This window comes from Panthera uncia, chromosome A2, assembly GCF_023721935.1.
Source record: "Panthera uncia isolate 11264 chromosome A2, Puncia_PCG_1.0, whole genome shotgun sequence".
Lineage (NCBI taxonomy): Eukaryota > Metazoa > Chordata > Mammalia > Carnivora > Felidae > Panthera > Panthera uncia.
The window spans coordinates 130,597,864-130,619,792 of NC_064816.1; the positions used below are offsets into that span (position 1 = coordinate 130,597,864).

At 35.4% G+C, this 21,929-nt stretch overlaps 1 protein-coding gene across 1 annotated transcript in view; it reads left to right on the top strand.

Annotated features, from left to right (window-relative positions):
* CFTR (CF transmembrane conductance regulator) overlaps positions 1-21,929 on the top strand; it is a 182,189-nt gene that overhangs the window by 80,862 nt on the left and 79,398 nt on the right. Inside the window, exons 12-15 of the mRNA XM_049641727.1 lie at positions 13,238-13,332; positions 16,343-16,429; positions 18,154-18,874; positions 21,544-21,672. Coding sequence (XP_049497684.1) covers positions 13,238-13,332; positions 16,343-16,429; positions 18,154-18,874; positions 21,544-21,672 — 1,032 coding nt within the window. The remainder of the gene's footprint in view (positions 1-13,237; positions 13,333-16,342; positions 16,430-18,153; positions 18,875-21,543; positions 21,673-21,929) is intronic.

Below are 21,929 nucleotides of genomic sequence, written 5' to 3' on the forward strand. Positions count from 1 at the left end.
AGTAAAAACAAGAGCAGTTTGATCAGTTCTATGATAATGATTAATATAGGGTCCTTAAATGAGTACAGAGAAGAAGCATTGAAACTGATCTTAGAAGTGCAGGTGAGGCTTCCCTGGAGGAAGTGATGTCTCACATGAGAGATGATGGATGAGTAGGAGCATTTCAGTAAAGAAGGACAGGGAAAACATTCCAGGAAGAGAACATAATGTACATGGCCTGGAGCCCAGAGGGAACACTGTATATTTGAGGAGCTATAGTCAGCTCTATGTGGTTGGAATGCATAATGAAATGGGCCTGGAGCCAGGAGACAGCATTACATTTTTGCAAGAGCTCTAGACAAGACAGCAAGACTGGGTCTGGAAAGAGAAGGGTATATAGTGATAGCTGAACTGGGAGAGTACAGTCAGATCATAGTTTCTGTTCTTCCGTTTGCCAGCAATTAAAAAAAAAGCCAAAAGAGGCAGAAAGACAAAGGCATCCATTTAATTTTTGTATTTCGTATAAGTAAATCCAATTGGTGAAATCCAATTCTCATACAGCATTCTAGCTGTAGAGGAGTCGGAGAAACATGGTAATTAGTGGGAGCACAGGAATGTCCCTGGGAGGAGAGCAAACGGGTCTACAGAATCCTCTACAGTTGCTTTTCTTTACTGGGGGAAATGCCATAATAAAAACAATGTTTTAGGAAGATTATTTTTTTTTTAATTTATTTATTTATTTTGAAAGAGACAGAGACAGTGTGAGTGGGGAGGGGCAGAGAGAGGGTGAGAGAATCCCAAGCAGGCTGCACACTGTCAGCACGAAGCCTGACGCAGGGCTCAAACCCACAAAACCATGAGATCATGACCTGCTCCAAAACTAAGAGTTGGACACTTAACTGATTGAGCCACCCAAGTGCCCCCAGGAAGATTCTTCTAATATAATATGCAAACTGAAGGAGGATAATGGAGATGTTGTGGTTAGAAGTTTATCAAATATTGTTATTCAAATTTTAAACAAAAGGAAGTAAAATTTTAAGAGACTTGTTGAAGATCCATAATTGATGGGACCAGCAAGAGAATCCAAGTCTTCTGATTCCTCTTTTTTTTTTTTTTTATGTGCTCAATTAGGGTTATTGCTTATTAGATGAGAAAGTCTATCTTAGAACCTAATGACTTATCCATTGAACATTGCTGACTTTAAGTTAGAACTTCAGGCTAGTTAATCTCACTATGATGGTAACAGTATTATTAAACCATTAAGATTGTAAGTCTGCCATTTGTACAGGAGAATGTTATGATAACAAAGAATTGTGACCTAATGGCATTGAGAATTCCATGACATAGTTGTGAAAACTATTTTTAGCGAGGCTATTTGTTTTCATGGAAATGATATGTGAAGCTACCATGGTCCTAAATAAGCATATCTTGGGAAAACCACCTATACTAACACACTTGAAATTTAAATAAATCAGGAAATTTCTTCCCCGATCTTCTCCCAAAATATCTTCTCCTTTTCCTTTACCCTTGAGGCAGAATCTCATGTTCATGTCCATGCCTCATAACCTCTAATTTAAGATATGGAAGTCCAGGGCACCTGTGTGGCTCATTTGGTTAAGCGTCTGACTTTGGCTCAGGTCATAATGTCACGGTTTGTGAATTCGAGCCCCACATCGATCTTTACACTGGCAGTGCAGAGCCTGCTTGGGATTCTCTCTCTCCCTCTCTCTCTACCTATGTCCTGCTCTCACTCTTGCTCTCTATCAAAATAAATAAATAAAGTTAAAAATTTTTTAAAGGTACAATTGATAATAAGTGACATATTTTTAAAAAATTTAAAAATAAAATATGGAAGTCCAAGTAGCTGGGCAAGTCCACATAGGAGAGGAAACCTGCTCAGAGCAAGTTGAGCAGCTGGTCTTCCAGTCAACTCTTGAGAAAATAAGGGTCATGGTGGTATTACTTCAGAGAAAACAGGTAAGAAAGTATTGAAGCTTGTCTCCTAAGGAACTGAATTACAAATCAGGAGATTTACTTACTTGGGAGCTGGGAGACTAGTTAGGAAGTCCAGAGCAGGATCAACTATGGGATACTAATGAGCTGGCAAGGTACTAGGAAAGGGGTGCCTTATCAGGCATTGGATGTGTCCCAGAATCTTGGGTGGGTAGACCTAGAAGAGATAGTAAAGGAATTAACAGCTTCCTAATGCCAATTCTTAGATCAACTGAATCAAAATCACCTAGGGAGCTTTTCAAAAGTAGATTTTTAAATGTCATTTCAGAGAATCTGAAATCTGGAGTTAAATGAGTCTAATGTAGAGCCAGAATAAAAGAAACAATATTCTTTTGTTTGTTTCAAGTATCTTTTTTTTTTTTTTCCAAAATTTTATTTAATCAAGTATCTTTTCTAACTGTACTTCCTAACTGCACTTACCCAGGGGTACCTTAAATCATTGCATTTTGTAGGTCTTCCTTTAATAATGCTTATGTAGGGGCGCCTGGGTGGCTCAGTCAGTTAAACATCTGACTTCAGCTCAGGTCATGATCTCATGGTTTGTGAGTTTGAGCCCCACATCACGCTCTGTGCTGACAGCTTGGAGCCTGGAGCCTGCTTTGGATTCTGTGTCTCCTTCTCCCTCTGCCCTCCCCAACTCATGCTCTGTCTCTGTCTCTCTCAAAAATAAATAAACATTAAAAAAAAATAAAAATAAATAAATAAAAATGCTTATGTAGGGCTCCTGGATGGCTCAGTTGGTTAAGCTCGGCTCAGGTCATGATCTCACAGTTTGTGAGTTCACTGTGAGATCAAGCCCCACGTTGGGCTCCGGGCCAACAGTTCAGAGCCTGGAGCTGCTTCAGATTCTGTGTCTCCCTCTCTCTCTGGCCCTCCCCAGCTCGCACTCTGTCTCTCTCTCAAAAATAAATAAATGTTAAAAAATAAAATAAAAATGCTTATGTTATTTTCAAATACAAATACAGACTTACATACATACAGAAATAAACACTAAAGAAGCTAGAGATATGAACAAAATTACATATATACTCACAAGCTCATGCATAAAACCACATATATGTATGCATATATCTGAATATTAAGCAATAGTTTAATATTTAATTTAATAATTTAATTTAATAGTTTAAACTTTTTAAAATATTGGTGACAAGACTGTAACATCCATTATGTAAAAGAACTAGCTTTTTGTACTTTTGTTGGCCACAATAAAAATTATACTGGATTTTGAGTTTTCTGCTATAAATCTGGCCAGTGCAAAATCTCAGGGAAAGAAGAGCTTTTATTTTTCAGGTTGATAAAAAGTTCTCACTTCTTATGCTTTCCAGCAGGGTTAATCTTTAGTCAGTATTTTTATGTACAGCTATGTGTATCAAGTTTGACTTAGGTCAAAAATTATCTTTCCTAATAAACAGAACTCCAATTTTTAATTTATGAATTCATTCATGTATATTTCCTGCTGTAGAAGTTAACCTCTGTTGATATATCATACAGAGCCACCCAACACTCTCAAGATAACACATCCATGTTTACAAAAGCTATGTGCAAAAATGGTTAATTAATTCTTTCTTCCTACAACTCTTGACTTTCTCACATTCTCTCCTTCCCTCCTCTCTCCTCCTCACTTCTTTTCTGTTCCCCCAACACTTCTTTTCTTCTCCCTCCATGCTCATTTTCCCTGTGTATAAAGCAAAAGTGCTTAGTAATTATTAAACATTAATAACACTGGCACTAACTGGCCGATGATTTACTGTTAAAGACATGCTTTATGGCATGTTATTCCCTCTAAAGTTCATGTCCCCTCAACCCAAGCTTCACACCCTGCTCCCTTACCACAAGCAGCTATATTGTCAAGGTTGTTCTAAAGAATGATAAGGTAGCCATAAAGCAAGGTTTATGATTTTTCCTATCTACAAAGTCACAGGAAGCTCAAATGTACTCAGCAAATATTGCAAAATTGCAAGGAACAATTAAGTGTAACACTCCACCCTTTTCTTAAAGTTCTCCCCCTCTTTGATGTAATAAATGTATTCTCAAGTCAGAATTAATGAACTTTATGTTAGCAGTTCCTCTTTAACAACTTCTGGTTTGTCTGGCTCAGTTGAACCATATTAGGGTGGCGTTTAGGTGCATTTTAAAAAAATAAAATGGTAAACATTTGTGTGAGAAGCGCATCCATCACATTGGGTATAGAATGCTTTTCTTAATAATAAGTTAATCTTTATTGCACACTTATTATAGCATTACTTTGACCCTCTCTAGTATTCTTTATCTAAGTATTTTCAAAGTGCTTTACAATCTCAAACAGACCCAGTACATGCACAGAGTTCTTTGAAGATGGCATTTGCCTTTCTGACCAGCATTGTAAAGGAAATTACCCTAAAGAGTAAGTATCTGTTTGAGTAGGTATAATAACCACAAAATACAAATTCCTGGGCTCTTCCCTAATTCATCTGAGTAAGAATAGGTACAACATTGTTAACAAGCTCCCCACGTGATTCTGAAATAATCGGTCTACATACTTCACTTTGAGAACCAATGGTCCACATATTTTATTTTATCTGTAGATAAACTCTGCTGTCAGCTCAGGTCATGATCTCGCAGTTCATGAGTTTGTGCTCCTCATCGGGCTCTGTGCTGACAGGTCAGAGCCTGGTTTGGATTCTGTGTCTCCCTCTCTCTCTGCCCCTCCCCTGCTCATTCTCTCTCTCTCTCTCTCTCTCTCTCTCTCTCTCTCTCTCTCTCTCAAAAATAAATAAATATTTAAAAAAATCTTAGTCATCAATTTTTATTTAAGAAGTCAAATCATACCCAGCATCTTAATGTCACTGAATGATTTCCTGTAACAATTTTTGTGGATAGCTCCAAAGGAACTCAAGCTATGTGCAAATAAAGAGAAAATAGCATTTGTCTCTGTGCACAGGTCTTCTCTAAGCAATACTGCTTGTTAAACTCATGATAGTACCAAGTGGCATAACTTTTTTTTTGGATTATAATTTTCACATGAAAGAAAATGTGCTGTGAAGGCTGAAAACCAACACTCTTAAGGCAAATATATTACCAGATTTGAGTGCCCTTAGTAATCAGCAAAGATAAAGTTTATGTATACAAAACAAAGTGTTTTATATTTAATCAAATAGAAAAACCAAACACTAATAAAGAAATCTACAAATGATCAATAAACTAGGCAATCAGAGCAAGTACTCACATTAGGAACAGGATGTTGGTATTACTAATATATTTGATCTTAAAATAATGAGCTTATTCACAATTCTATTCAATCTATCCCCACTCTTTTGTTTCATTTGAAACTTAGCAATTTCCTATTAATTACACTCTCTAAGAAACTTATGAAATTATCCACATGTACACACATTTTTCTTCACAAATGGCTTCATTCCAGAAAAGGAGTCTAAATATACTAGCTCAGAACCTCAACTCTTTTCAGGTGTGGAAATCTTTTCTTTTCCTCTTGTTTCTTTTCTTTTCTTTTCTTTTCTTTTTCATGCTTTTTAAAAAGTAGTCTGTACCACTAGTGTCCATTCTGGATAGGAAACAATTATATGATAATATTCCTGTTTTCTAATTGCATTATTAGGGGCCTGGACAAATTCTAAGTGGAACTTTATTGTTATTTTAGAGAGAGAGAGAAGGGTGGCAGAGAGAGAGAGAGAGATAAAATGAAGAGCTAAATGAGCTCTTCATTACCTGAGCTAAAATGAAGAGCCAAACCAACTGAGCCACCCAGGTGCCCTCTAAATAGAACTTAAAAAAAATTTTTTTTTTAGTGTTTATTTGTTTTTGAGAGAGAGAGAGGGAGGGAGGGAGAGACACAGAGCTCGAGTGAGGGAGGTGCAGAGAGAGAGGGAGACACAGAATCTGAAGCAGGCTCCAGGCTCTGAGCTATCAGCACAGAACCCAATATGGGGCTCGAACTCATGAACTGGGAGATCATGACCTGACCTGAAGTCAGACCCTCAACCGAATGAACCACCCAGTCGCCCCTAAGTATAACTTTTTACCAAATCTTTCCACCATTATTTTTCTACAAAACCCCAACTTTCAAGTGGTTACTGTGATGAATGTGGTATGTACTTTTCCGATTTATTTAAATGAATATACATCCATTTATACATGTACTTATCAACAAACAATACTTAACAGTTTTGTTTGTGTGGTTTTAGAATTTATGTAAATGGTATACTTTATATACATCATTCTTCAACTTGCTTTCTTTGCTCCTATTACCTCTTTGAGGTCTAGACATGCTACTTACATGTAGAAATTTGTTTCATTCTTTTAAACTGTTATATTATAATCCTATATCACATTTTATTTACTCATTCTGATACCGATGAACACTTAGATTGTTTCAAGATTTTACTTAATACTGCGATGAAAATCTTTCAACATTTCTCTTTGCACATCTGCAAGAGTTTCTCTGGTGTGGATATCTGGCAACTGAATTGTGGTGTTTTAGGGTATATGTGCACATTTCCAATTTTACTAGATACTGCCAAATTGTACTTTAAAGTAGCTGTATCAGTTTATACCATCACCAGTCATTTATGAGTGTTCCCATTGACTCACATCTTAAAATCTCTTGTTATTGACAGAGACTTTAATTTTTGGCATTCTAGTTTGTAAAAAGTCCTATCTCTCTCTCGCCCTCTGTCTCTGTCTCTCTCTTTTCTAATTTGTAGTTCCATGATGGCTGGTGAGATATTTTCATGTTTGTTTGTCGTTCTGATTTCATATCCTTTGCCAATTTGGGGGGGGGTTAAGGTATTGCGGTGGTTATGAGATATGCCTTATGGATCACTGTTGCAGAAAGAGGATCTGAGAAATGGCCCCAGTTGCCATACATTGAAATCCTCCACTCACTGAGTTTGTCTTGAGACTTCAAGTTGCATAGGCAGCTTCCCATGAATGATTGAGTGTGGCAGGATACAGAAGCAGATTTGTGTTTAGAGGACGTGGGACTTACTTAGTAACTGGTTTTGGTTCAGAGACTCCCAGATGGCTTTTCAAAAGTTGGTTAGATTCAGATGGTGGTCTAGGGTCTTTCCACACAACCTTCTGGCCTTCTCTCCTTCACTCAGGGGTTGGACTTGGACTAAGTTCTCACATATCTCCCAGCCTCCCCGCTTTCTTTCCTATTTCCTTTTACACCAGTATTTCCCCCAATAAAATCATTACATATTTAATCTGTCTTAGTTTAAGAGGAGAGATCTTCAAAATTAAGATCAAAACTGATCATTAATTGAATACATTGTAAGTGTTAGAAAAGATTTTATCTTTTAGCAATGCATCCCTTGACAGCATTTTAGTGGTATGTAAAATACCATTGTCTTCTTTTTTAAGTATGGTACATCTACCAGAGGTTATCACCACTGCTATCCAAAATTAAAAACCTAAGAAAACCTTTCTTAACCTAGAGAAACTGGGTGATTTACTAGCAAGATATAAATGATCAAAATTTCTTTCAAAGCACAAAAAGACTTGAAGGCGTGCCTGGGTGGCTCAGTTGGTTAAGTGTTGGCTCAGATCATGACCTCACGATTCCCGAGTTCGAGTCCCATATCCGGCTTTGTGCTGACAGCTCAGAGCCTGGAGCCTGTTTCGGATTCTGGGTCTCCCTCTCTCTCTCTGCCCCTCCCCAACTTGTGCTCTGTCTCTCTCTCGCTCTCTCTCTCTCTCTCTCTCTCTCAAAAATAAACATTAAAAAAAGACTTGAATAGACATATTGCCACTATAAAGCTGGCTTTGTGTCTGCTACTTCAAAAGGCATTATCATTAGATGATTTTATAATTGAACTGTATCTCACCCTTAAGTAACATATAATTCCTGTATTATTTAAACTATACCAAACCATAGAAAAAGATAGAAGGCTCTTCAACTAATTCTCTTTTTTTTTTTAACTGAAGTGTAGTTGACATACAATATTATATCACTTTCAGGTATAAAACATAATGATTCAACATTTATATGTATTATGAAGTGATCACCATGATAAATGTAGCTACCATCTGTCATCATACAAAGTTGTTATGCATTACTAACTTTATTCCCTATGCTGTACATTGTATCCCTGTGTCTTAAAGTTTCTACCTTTCAATCTCCTTCACCTATTTTGCCCATCCCCCATCCCTCTCTCTTCCAGCAACCATCAGTTTTTTCTCTGTATCTGAGTCTGTTTCTGTTTTGTTCATTCATTTTTTTTTTTATTCCATATATAAATGAGATCATGAGTACTTGTCTTAGTGTCTTATTTCACTTTTTGTATTCCCACCAACCATGCACAAGGGTTCCCTTTTTTCCAATTCATTTTCTAAAGCCAGAATAGTCTAGGACCAAAATCTGAAAAATAATATAAAAAAATAAAACTACAGTTAATCATACTTATGATATAGATATTTAAGTAAAATGTTATCAGATGAAATATTAATAAATAGATTCCAGCATGATATAAGAAATGATAAAATATGACAAAGAAAGGTTTATGATAGGAATGCAAAAGTGCTTCAATGTAAAGAAATCTGTAAATACAGCATAATTTGTTATATGGACAAGGAAGAAAACCATATAGCAAGGTCAGTAGATGCTAAAAGTATACATAAAAATCAGCAGTCATTTGTAATACAAATTTAAAGTAAAAATAGAAGTAGAAGGAACTTCATAAATACAGTAACTTTATTTTAACCCTACATCCCAAAGTAAACCTTATTTTTAAGTGCTGAAAAGTTAATGCTGTCTGTCTTAAAATAGGGATAATATTGTGTTCGTGAAAAGGCTGTTTATCCAAAAAAACCCAAGAAGTTCTAGCAAAGAGCAAACAAACAGAAAACAGAAGTCTGTTAGAATTAATAAGGGAATATAATAAGATGTCTGGACAATAGATAAGCATACAAAAATAACTAGCTTTTCTTCACACAAGCAATAGTCATCAAGGAGTAAAAATAGAAAGCTATTCAATTCACAATAGTAGAAAATAATAAATACTGAAAGATAATGAAATACTGAAAGATAATAAATACTGGAAGATAATGGCAGGAATGTAAACTGGTGCAGCCACTATGGAAAACAGTGTGGAGGGTCCTCAAAAAAAATTAAGAATGGAACTACCATATGACCTAGCAATTGCACTTCTGGGTATTTAACTAAAAGGAGTGAAATCACTGTCTTGAAAAATATCTGTACCCCCACGACCACTCCAGCATTGTTTAGAATAGCCAACACATGGAAACAACATAAGTGCCCATAAACAGATGAATGCATAAAGAAAGTATTTTGTCTGTCTGTCTATATCTACCCACCTACACATATATGCAATGGGATATTATAACCCTAACCATAAAAAAAGAATGAAATCTTCCATTTGCGACAACATGAATGGAACTAGAAGGTAGTATGCCAAGTGAAATCCACCAGACAAAGACAAATACTATATGATCTCACTTAGTGGTGGAATATTAAAAACCTGAACTCATAGATATAGCAAACAGAGGGGTGGTTTCCAGAAACAGAGGCAAGAGAGAGTGAGAGGGTGAAATGGATGAAGGGGGTCAGAAGGTACAAACTTACGGTTTTAAGATAAGTAAATCCTGGGGATGTAGTGTAGAGCAAGGTGACCATAGCTAACAATACTGTAACGTACACTGGAAAATTACTAAGAGAGCAAATCTCGTAAGTTCTCACAAGAAAAATATATTTGTAACTATATTCAATTATATCCCAATTTAAAAGTATTAGGGATAAATCTAATGGGAAACTTATAGGACATAGATGAAGAACATTGTAAGCTCTTATTGAAAGGTCTAAAACATTATCTGCCTTGGTTTATCTTTTTGAACTTTCAATTTCTTCATATTTAAAATGAGGATAGGGCTGTGATCAATATTTTAAAAGCTAATACATGTAAAGTGCTTAAAATGGTATCTGACATATAATAGGCACTCAGTATTCTTTAGCTATTATTATTATTACTATTGGTGTTATTGATATTGTTATTATATAGAAGACTATAAACAAAAAGTCAAAACATTTATGAATAATAATTGTTTGTCAGATATTAAATCATACTTAACTCTATTAAATGACCAAAACCAAAAATACTAGTATAGGTTTAGAAAATGGATCAGAGGAACCAGAAAGCCCAGAAATAGATCTTAGAAAATATGAGAATTTGATATATGGTAGATGATAGATGAATTCAGAGGAAAATTATTTATTTACTAAATCATGACTGTTATTCAACTAAAAGGAAAAAAAGATTCATATCTCATACCATTGTACAAACAAAAATTGTCCCTTGAATATATTTTTTTGAATTTTGTAAGAGTAATAAACATTTTAAGAGAAAATTTAGAATATTATATGAATAACCTAAAAGTGGAATAGTACTGGGGCGCTTGGGTGGCTCAATTGGTTGAGTGTCTGACTTCAGCTCAGGTCATGATCTGACGGTTTGTCAGTTCGAGCCCTGTGTCGGGCTCTGTGCTGACAGCTCGAGCCTGGAGCCTGCTTCAGATTCTGTGTCTCCCTCTTTCTCTGCCCCTCCCCCACTCGCACTCTGTCTCTCTCTCAAAAATAAATAAACATTAAAAAAAATTAAAAATAACAAATAAAATAACAGTGAAGTAGTACTTTTTAACCAATATAGGAATTCTAGATAGATAAATTAACTTCATGAAAATGAAAATTTTGCAAATGATATAGTGTAAACATAGTGAAAACAGAAATAGCAGAAAAGAATTAATATCTGTAACATACGGAAACAAATGAGAGAAGTTTGGCTGAAATAGTCTGTTCTTTATTGTCTTAAGAAAAGAAAGTTAATGAAATAAAATTGCATTGTGCTCTTTGGATATTTAAATTCAGAGGGAAAGTGGAAATGATAATTCATGATCTTCTATTGTTTCTTGTTTTCCCCTCCACTTTTCTGGTCTCTTTTAGTCTGCCAATATCTTCTTGCCTTTTTCTACAGGTATCTACTTCTTCTGATACTATTCCTTTCCCATTTTCTTTCTCTACTCTGTACACATTTCTTCATTTCCTTTTCTTATATGTACCCATTTCTTTGTTGCTTGATGTTTGGTTATCTGCCCTTTCTCCATTCCCTCTTTCTCTCTTCCTTCATTCCATAAATCTTTATTAATGCTCGTACTAGGCTAAGATTTTGTATCCTCTACATTCATATTCTATCCCCTAAGTGAAACTGTGACATAATCATACCATCAACATAACTACTGATATTTCTAAATTTAAACGCTTTTAAAAGCTTTTAACTGATTTAACTAGTATGGTGTTGAATTCAAATTTGGGGAACTGAAAACTCCAATAGTTTCAGCAACTGCTGACTTTTTAATAGCTTCCTTTATAAATCTGCTTCCTTTATAAAAAGCCTGCACTCAATATATTCACATAATGCAAACTATTCTTGATTTTTCTTACTCCAAAGGATTTATTTTTTAAAAGAGAATGGGACTGGAGGAAAGCAAATATGGTACAGGAGAAAAGAAATACACATGTCAGTTTTCTTGCTAATTGCTCTAAATCAAGTACAGAGGATGTGCTTCATAGCACAGCTGAGTAAAGGCATAAAGACCAAGAAGTTCCTGGAAGTGCTTCTTCAGTGAGGCTGAAGATTTCAGACTGTAGAGTGTGGGATTTAGCTAGAGTCCTTGGTTTTGGATAGAATCCTAGATATATGGCTTGGCTCATGAGTTGAAAAAAATCATTTAATTCAGTATAAAGAAATGAAGCACTTTCTTTGATATATCTCATTACTATGAAGGTCCTTCTCATCTGTAGGGCTACTGGCTGTCAGTGACCTCTCTGTGTGTGATATTTCTCCAATGCCAGCATAGTCAATTCCACTGAGTCCTACTGAATCTCCTCCAAAATGTCAGCACTTTTTGTCTCAGACCTTTGGTTCCCCTAGGTCAGGAGTACTAACATTAACAGTTCTTTGGGGTAACGGTTCTAGCCTACAGGAGCTGCAAAATCGTTTTTAATATAAATGAATATTTGTTAATTTACCTGCTTTGTAAGTTTAGAGTTTTGTGTATGAAGTTCTATAAACTCTCATAAGGTAGACAACAGAAACAAATGGATAACAGAAGTAACCATTTTGACAATTTAAATATTGATAATGGTGGTGGGTCAAGGAGAGATGGTGGATTCTTCTTGATTGTTAAAGAAAAGGAGGCATAGTATAGAAATGCTTTTTTTAGTGGAGGGAGAAAGAAGAAAGTGGTAACAAAAGAAAAGAGCAGATATTTGGGGATGAGAAGAGCACAGGGAGAGTAACTTTTTTTGAACTAAAGGGAGAGTGTTACCTGTCTAACTCATTCTTCACGTCTCAGGCCAACTTAATCACTTCCAAAAAGCCTTGTAGAATTTTCTATATTGTATGGATACTTCTGTTGTCTGTACAATTAATTTGCCATTTAATTGGGTACTGTTTTGTAACCTGTCTTAAAAGGGTGAATTAAGTCATTGGGATGTTATTTAGCATTCTCCAGGATTATTCTCCAAGGACTATTTGTTATAAGTTCTAATCTCCTTTTACAATGTCTAGCATGTTTGTTGCCTTGGAGAAGTTATTAACTGGGAGTAAGAATGTTATGCCCCCTGTGGAAAGGTGGTGATGACAGGAGAGACAAAGTAGATGGCAAAGCACATGGGGCTGAGTTGCTGAGGATGGATGGGGAAGAAGCCTGTGGTGGTGGGTGGATGAGAAAAGTATGGAAAGGAATTGCCTTTTATTCTTGGTCATCCACTGAATATGCTTAGGTACTGCAGGGGATGGGAGTAGTGTTCTTTTAGTTTTTCTTGTTAGGTTTATTCGTGTCTGGAGATTTTCTTTTAGAAGAATGAGTTGAAATTGGAAAGTAATGCATTTTAGCATGTTGGTAGTACTTGAGTTTGTGTAACAAATCTATGGATTATATACACCCGTGTTTACACGCCCATAAATATACATATGGTTTACCTTTTGATATTTTCCAATTCTTATTTCATGATCATGAATGAAATTCTAGAGGTTAAAGAAAAAATTACTTCTAAAATTTCAGCCATGTTTTGACCAATTGAAGTGGATTTGAAATAATTGAGAATGAAGTGTTTTAAATTTTGGCTGTGGTTAAAACAGTCTAATATATGATTACATTTGAAGGAAAGCATACCTTTCAAATTCATAAACATACTAACAATTCCTCTCTAACTTCCTTTTTTGGATAATAGGACATTTCCAAGTTTGCAGAGAAGGATAATATCGTTCTTGGAGAGGGTGGAATCACACTGAGTGGAGGTCAGCGAGCAAGAATTTCCTTAGCAAGGTGAATATCTGATTATTGGTTCAGTGGGCTTTTGTTGTAAATATACCCGTAAAAATTATAGATATTGCTCTATTTTTTTATATTTTGTTTCTGGAATTGAAAAATGCCTGGGGTTTTATAATTAGCAGGTTAAGAATCACCTTTATGAACTATAGATAAGGATTTACTATTCATATTTGATAAAGGTGATGGCTTTTTCAAAATGCATGCTCTTAGTTTGGTGTCTGTATATTTGTTGCCTTATGGTATGCTTTACTACAAGTAGAAAACTCAGGAATTCTGCACAACACAAGGAAAAAAAAGTGTTTCTTTTAAGTTGATCAGGGGGTCCCCACTCACCCACCCCACAACGTACTCACCTGCTTTAAACTTCTGTTTATACTTCTTGGTTTAGAAAAACCTACATTTTCAAATTTTCAACATAATTAACAATTTCATAACAAAAATATCAAGGCAAATGATGTCACTTGGCTTAAAGTCTATAATCTTTAAAGGAAAAATAAGTAGGACAAGCACATCTAACATTGTAGGGGACAGTGAAGTCCCTTGGTAGAGACATTCTTGGTTTAAGCATTTTGAGCTGTCGAAGAGAAGTACATAAAGTTAATTTGTGTCAAGAAGAAAACTTTGTGGTTAAACTAGAACTTTCAGTTTAAAAAGTTGTTGGTGAGATGAGATGTCAAATGTTCCTCCAGTTTTATTTGAATAGAATTCTTCTCACTGTGTTGCCAAAGTTGTCAACAACAAATCACATTGACTGATTGATATTTTGGCTCCTTTGCCTTACTTTCTCCTGCTTTCAAAGTCTGGAACAGTAAACTAACTTACGGAGCACCTGCAATTGCCTGGTATTATTCTAGGCTTAATGTATGCATGTGTAATTTTACTTAATCCTCATATCTTCCTGCAAAGAGAAAATTGTTCTCCCCACTTTATAGAAGAGATCATCAGATAATTGAGGCTGTTAGAGCTTCACTTGTAAAAACTATACCAGGAAATGGTAGAGTCACAATTTGAACCAGGTCCTCTGAACTCTTGGCATTAAACCATGACTTTATTTGGGGGTTACTTGTGAAGTAATAAATCAGTAGGTATTAATTATTCACAGACAAGATAATGGCTTCTAAATAAATAGAAATTGACTAATCTTTGCGTCAAAGTAAGACTTATCTTAAACATTCCATTTCAAAACTTAAGATATGCTATGTGGTGTCTAGGCATTTAACATAGACTTGAGGCTGTATTTACAAAACTTTAAAATTTGGTTTTATTTATAAGGTACACACAATTTGAGCTACTATTGAAAATAATTATTGTTATTCTGATTGGAATGTGTCACATCACGTGTTGTCCAGTTTTGGGTTGTGAATATATTATTTCCAATTCTTGAGAAACTGTGGTCATAGATGTAAAGGAGAGAGAGAAGCAAGACAGAGCAGGGGGCAGTGAAAGACCTTGAGGGTGTATTTTGATAGGGGTCTTTTATCTAGTTCTTGCATGTTATCTTTAAAAATAATTTATACTGCAAAAGTTCTTTTAAAAAATTTTTTAATGTTTATTTTTGAGAGAGAAAGAGAGAGAGAGAGAGAGACAGACAGAATATGAGCAGGGGCAGGAGAGGAGCAGAAAGAGGGAGAGACACAGAACTCGAAGCAGGTTCCAGGCTCCCAGCTGTCAGCACAGAGCCTGACATGGGGCTTGAACTCATGAACTGTGAGATCACGACTTGAGCTGAAGTCAAAGACTTAACCAACTGAGCCACCCAGGTGCCCCTATGTTGCAAAAGTTCTTTTAGATTTCACTTTGCCTTTCTGCCATTTCTAGTTTTTAACTGAATACAATTTTTACAGAAAATACCAAGAGTTATACATAAACCCTGAATCCTATGCATGGGGTAAGGGTAGTGCTGCTAACAACCACACCTGAAAAGTTTAGATGTTATGAAGATTTAATCTCATTTCTATTAACATGAGACTATATCTTCATCTTATTACTGTTCTAAGATTAATTTAATGAAGATTTTACTTGCTCATAAAATTTTTATTTATGGGGTGCCTGGATGGCTCAGTCAGTTGAGCATCTGACTCTTGATTTTAGCTCAGGTCATGATCTCAAAGTTCTTAGGATTGAGCCCTGTATTGGGCTCTATGCTAACAGTGTGGGAGCCTGCTTGGGATTCTCTCTCTCTCTCTCTCTCTCTCTCTCAGCCCCTCCCTGCTCATGCTCGCTCGCACTCTCACTCTCTCAAGATAAATAAACATTTAAAAAGTTTATTTTTTAATTTATTTTTGTTTCAAGTTTTTATTTCAATTTATTTAAATAAAAATTTATTTAAATATGTTAGCATATAGTGTAATATTGGTTTTAGGAATAGAATTTAGTGATTCATCACTTACATATTTTTAACTTAAAAAATAAAACGGATATGGGTGTACATTTTTGTTGTGAATTATTTATCCTTTCTTGTTTGGAATTCTTATAAATATGGTACAGAGACTGAAACTACATGGAGCAAAATCCAACAGTAATATTACAGCCACAATACCAAATTTTTTTGGTAGCAGTCAACACTGAAAGACACTTAACATTTCTTTTTATCTCATGCTGCTATTTAGTTGCTGTCTCTGACATTTTATAGCATTGAAACAGTCCATTTTCTTTTTTGCTTTCCCACCAACATGCAAGATCTTTGAGGGCAGGGACTATGTAATTTTTACCACTGTATTCCCAGCACATAGCATGGTTCTTGACTCTAAACAAATACTATTATTAAAGATTTTCTTTTTTTAAGGTAGTATTTTAAATTGTATGGTCTGGTGTGATTCATTTTGTTAACTTCTGCTAGTTTATATCATTTACACTTAGCAAAGCCAGTTTAATCATTCTTGAAATGTTGTGAAAACCCATAAAAATCCTTTAAGACTTACCTTTTTGATTCTCATTTAAAATTATTTGTACTAAATGGCATGAGATACTTAAAAATATAATTTAATTTCCATTTTCTTTTTAGAGCAGTGTACAAAGATGCTGATTTATACCTGTTAGACTCTCCTTTTGGATACCTGGATGTTTTAACAGAAAAAGAAATATTTGAAAGGTATGTTCTTTGAATAATTTATAATGCTCATGCCATGCTAAAAGAGAAGAAAGCACAACTATACCATCATAGATGACATTTTACCCTTGAGAAATATGACCACCATTGTGGTAGAATGTGACATAGCACTCACCCAAATCTGATTTTCCCTTCACAGTGAAGACTCAAAATCACTTCCATTAAAACCTGTTCTGACCATATAGTAAACCAATTTCTTCCATTGCTATTGTCAAAACAATCACTATCTATGTAGTTTTTACATTATTATTGCCTTGTGGCATATATTATTTTAAATGGTTATTGTACTTAACATTTTTACTTTTTTGTGTTAGTATTTTATTCTGTCTTAGATAGGATGTCTCTTAGAAAGTAAACAAGCTGAATGTTTTAATGTAGGTGAATGCTCAGACTATTTATATACCTCAATACTTTCTATAGAACCTCTTCCTTGGTTACACAAAACTAGGGATTTTCATTTTATTGGAGCTCCTACTAGGGCACAATGTATGTAAAGTTCCTAAGAGGAGCAGTTTTACAACTTGATTTCAGTTTCAAAATGATTTCATGAGCTATAAAGTAGTTTATTAAGAGAATTATTATACTTTTCTGAAATAAAGATTTTAAGCAATGAGGATGTAGAAGTTTATGTCTATAAAATGGCTGTATTACCCCTAGAAGCACCTTTCCTACAATTTAAATTTAATACCTAAGATTTTTACAATCCTGTAATTGTGATAAGTAACTTATTACTAATATACACTTTGTTAGCTATATTAGTATGTTAAAGTATAATCTAGAATGATGCCTCTTTTTATACAATATATAATGTATTAATATCTAAAAGAAAGTGGCCTCTCTTAGATGGTTCTAGTCAGGATTTCTTTTTAGACTAAAGGGAAATTATATTAGAGGAAGGTTAAATTTATTATTCAGTTCTCTGGTTTGTTGCTTTTTTTTTTTTTTTTAATTTTTTTTTTTCAACGTTTTTTATTTATTTTTGGGACAGAGAGAGGCAGAGCATGAACGGGGGAGGGGCAGAGAGAGAGGGAGACACAGAATCGGAAACAGGCTCCAGGCTCCGAGCCGTCAGCCCAGAGCCTGACGCGGGGCTCGAACTCACGGACCGCGAGATCGTGACCTGGCTGAAGTCGGACGCTCAACCGACTGCGCCACCCAGGCGCCCCAGTTGCTTTTTTTTTTTAATAAATCAGATTAGTCTTAATATAAGCTCTTGAGAACTAAATTTGTGGCCATCTTAAAATGTAAAAGGAAATTAATAGAAAATGTAAAGAACAGGAAAGCTCTGACATTTTAGAAGACACAGAATTGCATACACCCGTTTCCCCGGGATCTTTAAAGGTTATCTAACAATTCTCTCATTTTCTGTATGAACAAACCAAGACACAGAGGGTTGCCAATTTGCTCAAAGTCCAACATTTATTTAATATCAGATATTTAATTTCACTCTAGGTCTGTTAACACTCAATTTTATGATCTAGCATACTCTAATAATTCAGTAACGTATTTCATGCTATAATAATTAAAGAGGCACCAAATTAATTGCTATTTTTACTTTTAGAGGTATTTTAAGTATAATAATGACGTTGTATGATAGATGTTTTACACAAGAATACATTAACAAAATGTTACAATGCAATATATAGACTTGTAATAAAATTCTTATACAATTGATATCTTATTTTTATCTTTTTATATTCTTAAAGCTGTGTCTGTAAATTGATGGCTAACAAAACTAGGATTTTGGTCACTTCTAAGATGGAACATTTAAAGAAAGCTGACAAAATATTAATTTTACATGAAGGTAGCTGCTATTTTTATGGGACATTTTCTGAATTACAAAATCTACGGCCTGACTTCAGCTCCAAGCTCATGGGATATGAGTCTTTTGACCAGTTTAGTGCAGAAAGAAGAAATTCCATCATAACTGAGACTTTACGGCGTTTCTCATTGGAAGGAGATGCGGCCGTCTCCTGGAACGAAACAAAAAAGCAATCTTTTAAACAGACTGGAGAGCTTGGTGAAAAAAGGAAGAACTCTATTCTTAATCCAATCAACTCTATAAGGAAATTTTCAATTGTTCAAAAGACTCCATTACAAATGAATGGCATCGAAGGAGATCCTGATGAGCCTTTAGAGAGAAGGCTGTCCTTAGTTCCAGATGGCGAGCAAGGAGAGGCTGTCCTGCCTCGAAGCAACATGGTCAATGCTGGCCCCACATTTCAGAGACAAAGAAGGCAGTCTGTTCTGAACCTGATGACCTCTGTGAACCAAGGTCAAAGCATTCACCGAAGGACAACAGCATCCACACGAAAAATGTCACTGGCCCCTCAGACAAACTTAACTGAAATGGATATATATTCAAGGCGATTATCTCTAGATAGTGGCTTGGATGTAAGTGAAGAAATTAACGAAGAAGATTTAAAGGTATGTATAAATTATCAGTGGTTTTTTGTTTGCAACAGAGTGCAACTGAGTGAAATGCAGTATATAGTGTGATATAAAACTTACTCAAATAATGGGTTTAAGGTGGAGATTATTTTAAGATTCAGAAAGTCCAGAGTCCATAAATTATGTAAGCAACTTCAAAATGTACAAGAATGAACTATTTCCTTTGGCCATGGATGTATCTTCCTATAAAATATAACGTAAGAGCTAGTATTGGGTCCTTTACTAGGCCAGTAATCAATTAGAAAAATTATAAATTATAATGAATCTGCTTTGTTACTACCTTAAAATCTCTGTGGAAAGAAGTGGAGTATAAATAAATATATAAACAAATAATAGCTTCAGTTATTTAGAAGCCAAGAAGTATTTCATATGCAAGTAGTCTGTGTAAGGTATGTAAGCATCTAGTCTCTTGACAGGACTAACTCACATTCTGGCTTACACATCAGTCTTACCTTAATTTAGAGTGGGCTTTCTTTTATCTTTTAAATTTGCTTTAAAGTTTGTTCTCTGGACAGATTTCTCTTAAAGAAGGTTTATGAAACTCAACATATACTATGCCAACCTTCAGGTAGAAAGCCTTTTATATTACGTTTTAAAGAATAAAATGCTTTTATTCTTCAAATAGGAAGCAATATACAAGAGGAGGGGTTTTGTTTATTGTGTTTTGGGTTTTATTAGAAAAATTCCTCAAGTGCCTTGGATGAATCAGGCAGCATTTTAATGAATTGCCATATTTTGTACATAGATCATTTAAGAGTAGTATGATTTTGGTTAGGGTACAAGTCAGTTCACATCTTTGGACCAACTTTTCCTCTTCTGTAAAATGAGAGAACAGCAAAGGTGATATCTAAAATACATACTTTCAGTATTTCTGTAATTTTACAAAGGTTTTCTAAGGGATAGTTTTTCTGTATGGTTTCATATCAATCTGAATGAATTTCTCAAATGTAAGCCTATAAATTTAGTTGTAAAGAATGATCTCTGTAACTGATAATAGTTCCTTTAAAAAAAAAAGTTTATTTATTTTGAGAGAGAGAGAGAGAGAGAGCACGTATGCGCATGTGCATGAGCAGGGGAGGGGCAGAGGGAGAGGAAGAGAGAGAGAACCCCAAGCAGGTTCTGCATTGTCAGTGTAGAGCCTGAAGCAGGGTTCATTCTCAGGACCCTGAGATCAGGACCTGAGCTGAAATCAAGAGTCCAGATGCTTAACTGACTGAACCGCCCAGATGCCTTGATAATAGTTAACTATTTACTGATCACTCCTAATGTCAGTCACCCCACTACCCTAGAAAGTACATATCTTCATTTACAGATTAAAAAACCCCTAAAGTTTAGAGAAGTCCCACTGCCTAAACTCAGGCAGTTCCCAGGAAGTCAATAGTGGAGCTTAGATTTAAATCCAGGTTTATTTGCTTCCAAAAATCTTTACATCTTAGTCAAATACTCTACCACTGAGCTATACCCCTGAAAAGTCTTTACATCTAATTAGTTTGCTATGTTCCGATTTCATAGGAACCCCTTTTAGAGTTCCTGGGGATTCTCTTATGAATTTTGTTGACTTCAAAAGAAACAAAAGTATCTTTTCCTTTGGGACTATCTGGAGCTGCTCTTTCTCAAATTTTCGAAACGCGTTTACCAAAGGACAAATAAAAACTTTCAGGGAGGGGCACCTGAGCGGCTCAGTCGGCTAAGCATCTGACTTTGGCTCAGGTCATTATCTCACAGTTTGTGGGTTTGAGCCTTACATCGGGCTCTCTGCTGTCAGCACAGAGCCCGCTCGGGATTTTCTGAATCCCTCTCTCTCTGCCCTCTCCTGCTCATATGTGTTTGCAGGTGCTCACGCATTCTCTCACTCTCTCAAAAATAAATAAACATTGAAAAAATATTTAAAAAAAATTTTCAGGGAAATATACTGAAGATTAGAATTATATAACAAGTCATGGGGCGCTTGGGTGGCTTAGTCGGTTAAGCATCTGACTTTGGCTCAGGTCATGATCTCATGGTTCATGAGTCGAGCCCCACTTCGGGCTCTGTGCTGACACCTCAGAGCCTAGAGCTGCTTTGGATTCTGTGTCTCCCTCTCTCTGCCCCTCCCCCACTCACACTCCTGCTCTCTCTCTCTCTCTCTCTCTCAAGAATAAATAAACATTAAAAAAAAAAGTCGTATCTGGAAAGAGAGAGGAACCTTCAAACATCAGCTGGCCTTCATGTCTATTAGCAAACTTCTATAGCCAACAAAATTCCAAACTGTTTGTCCGTGGAGCCCTGAAGAAATAAGTTAAATCAAGAAGAGTTCTAGGAAAATTCAGTTTGATGATGCAATGTATTTGATAAAAGGTGTGACACTGTTAAACATTAAAATGGTGAAATTGTCTGAAGCTGGTACAGTTGTATAATCAGTGATATACTTCCAGAATTTTGAAAACTTACAGCATTTCTCATTTTTCAAAAAGCTGTGTTGCTTCAGTGGACATTATACTGGTTATAGAGTGACATCACACATGTCATTCATAGCGGTTTATATTTGTTGAAATTTGTTTACCTAGGAATACTAGTATTCCTTTATTTCCAAGATTCAAAATAAACCACGATGGTCATGTGAAACGGTGTTGTCTCCTTGTAGTAACCATGATTCTTTTTTTTAGGAGTGCTTTTTTGACGATGTTGAGAGCATACCACCAGTGACAACATGGAACACATACCTTCGATATGTTACTGTCCATAAGAGCTTGATTTTTGTGCTAATTTGGTGCTTAGTTGTTTTTCTGGCTGAGGTAAGAATTTTCTGTTGTAAAATATTACTGTGATTTAAAGTTACATGAAGAATAGTTTGGAAGGGTATATACATAGATATGCACACACATACACATACACACACATAAATATATATGTATATTTGTAATTTTAAATTTTGTTTTCTTATTTAGTCTTGAGAGAGAGTGTGAGGAAGGGAAGGGCAGAGAGAGAGAGAGAGACAGACAGACAGACAGACAGACAGAATACAAAGCAGGCTCCAGGCTCTGAGTTGTCA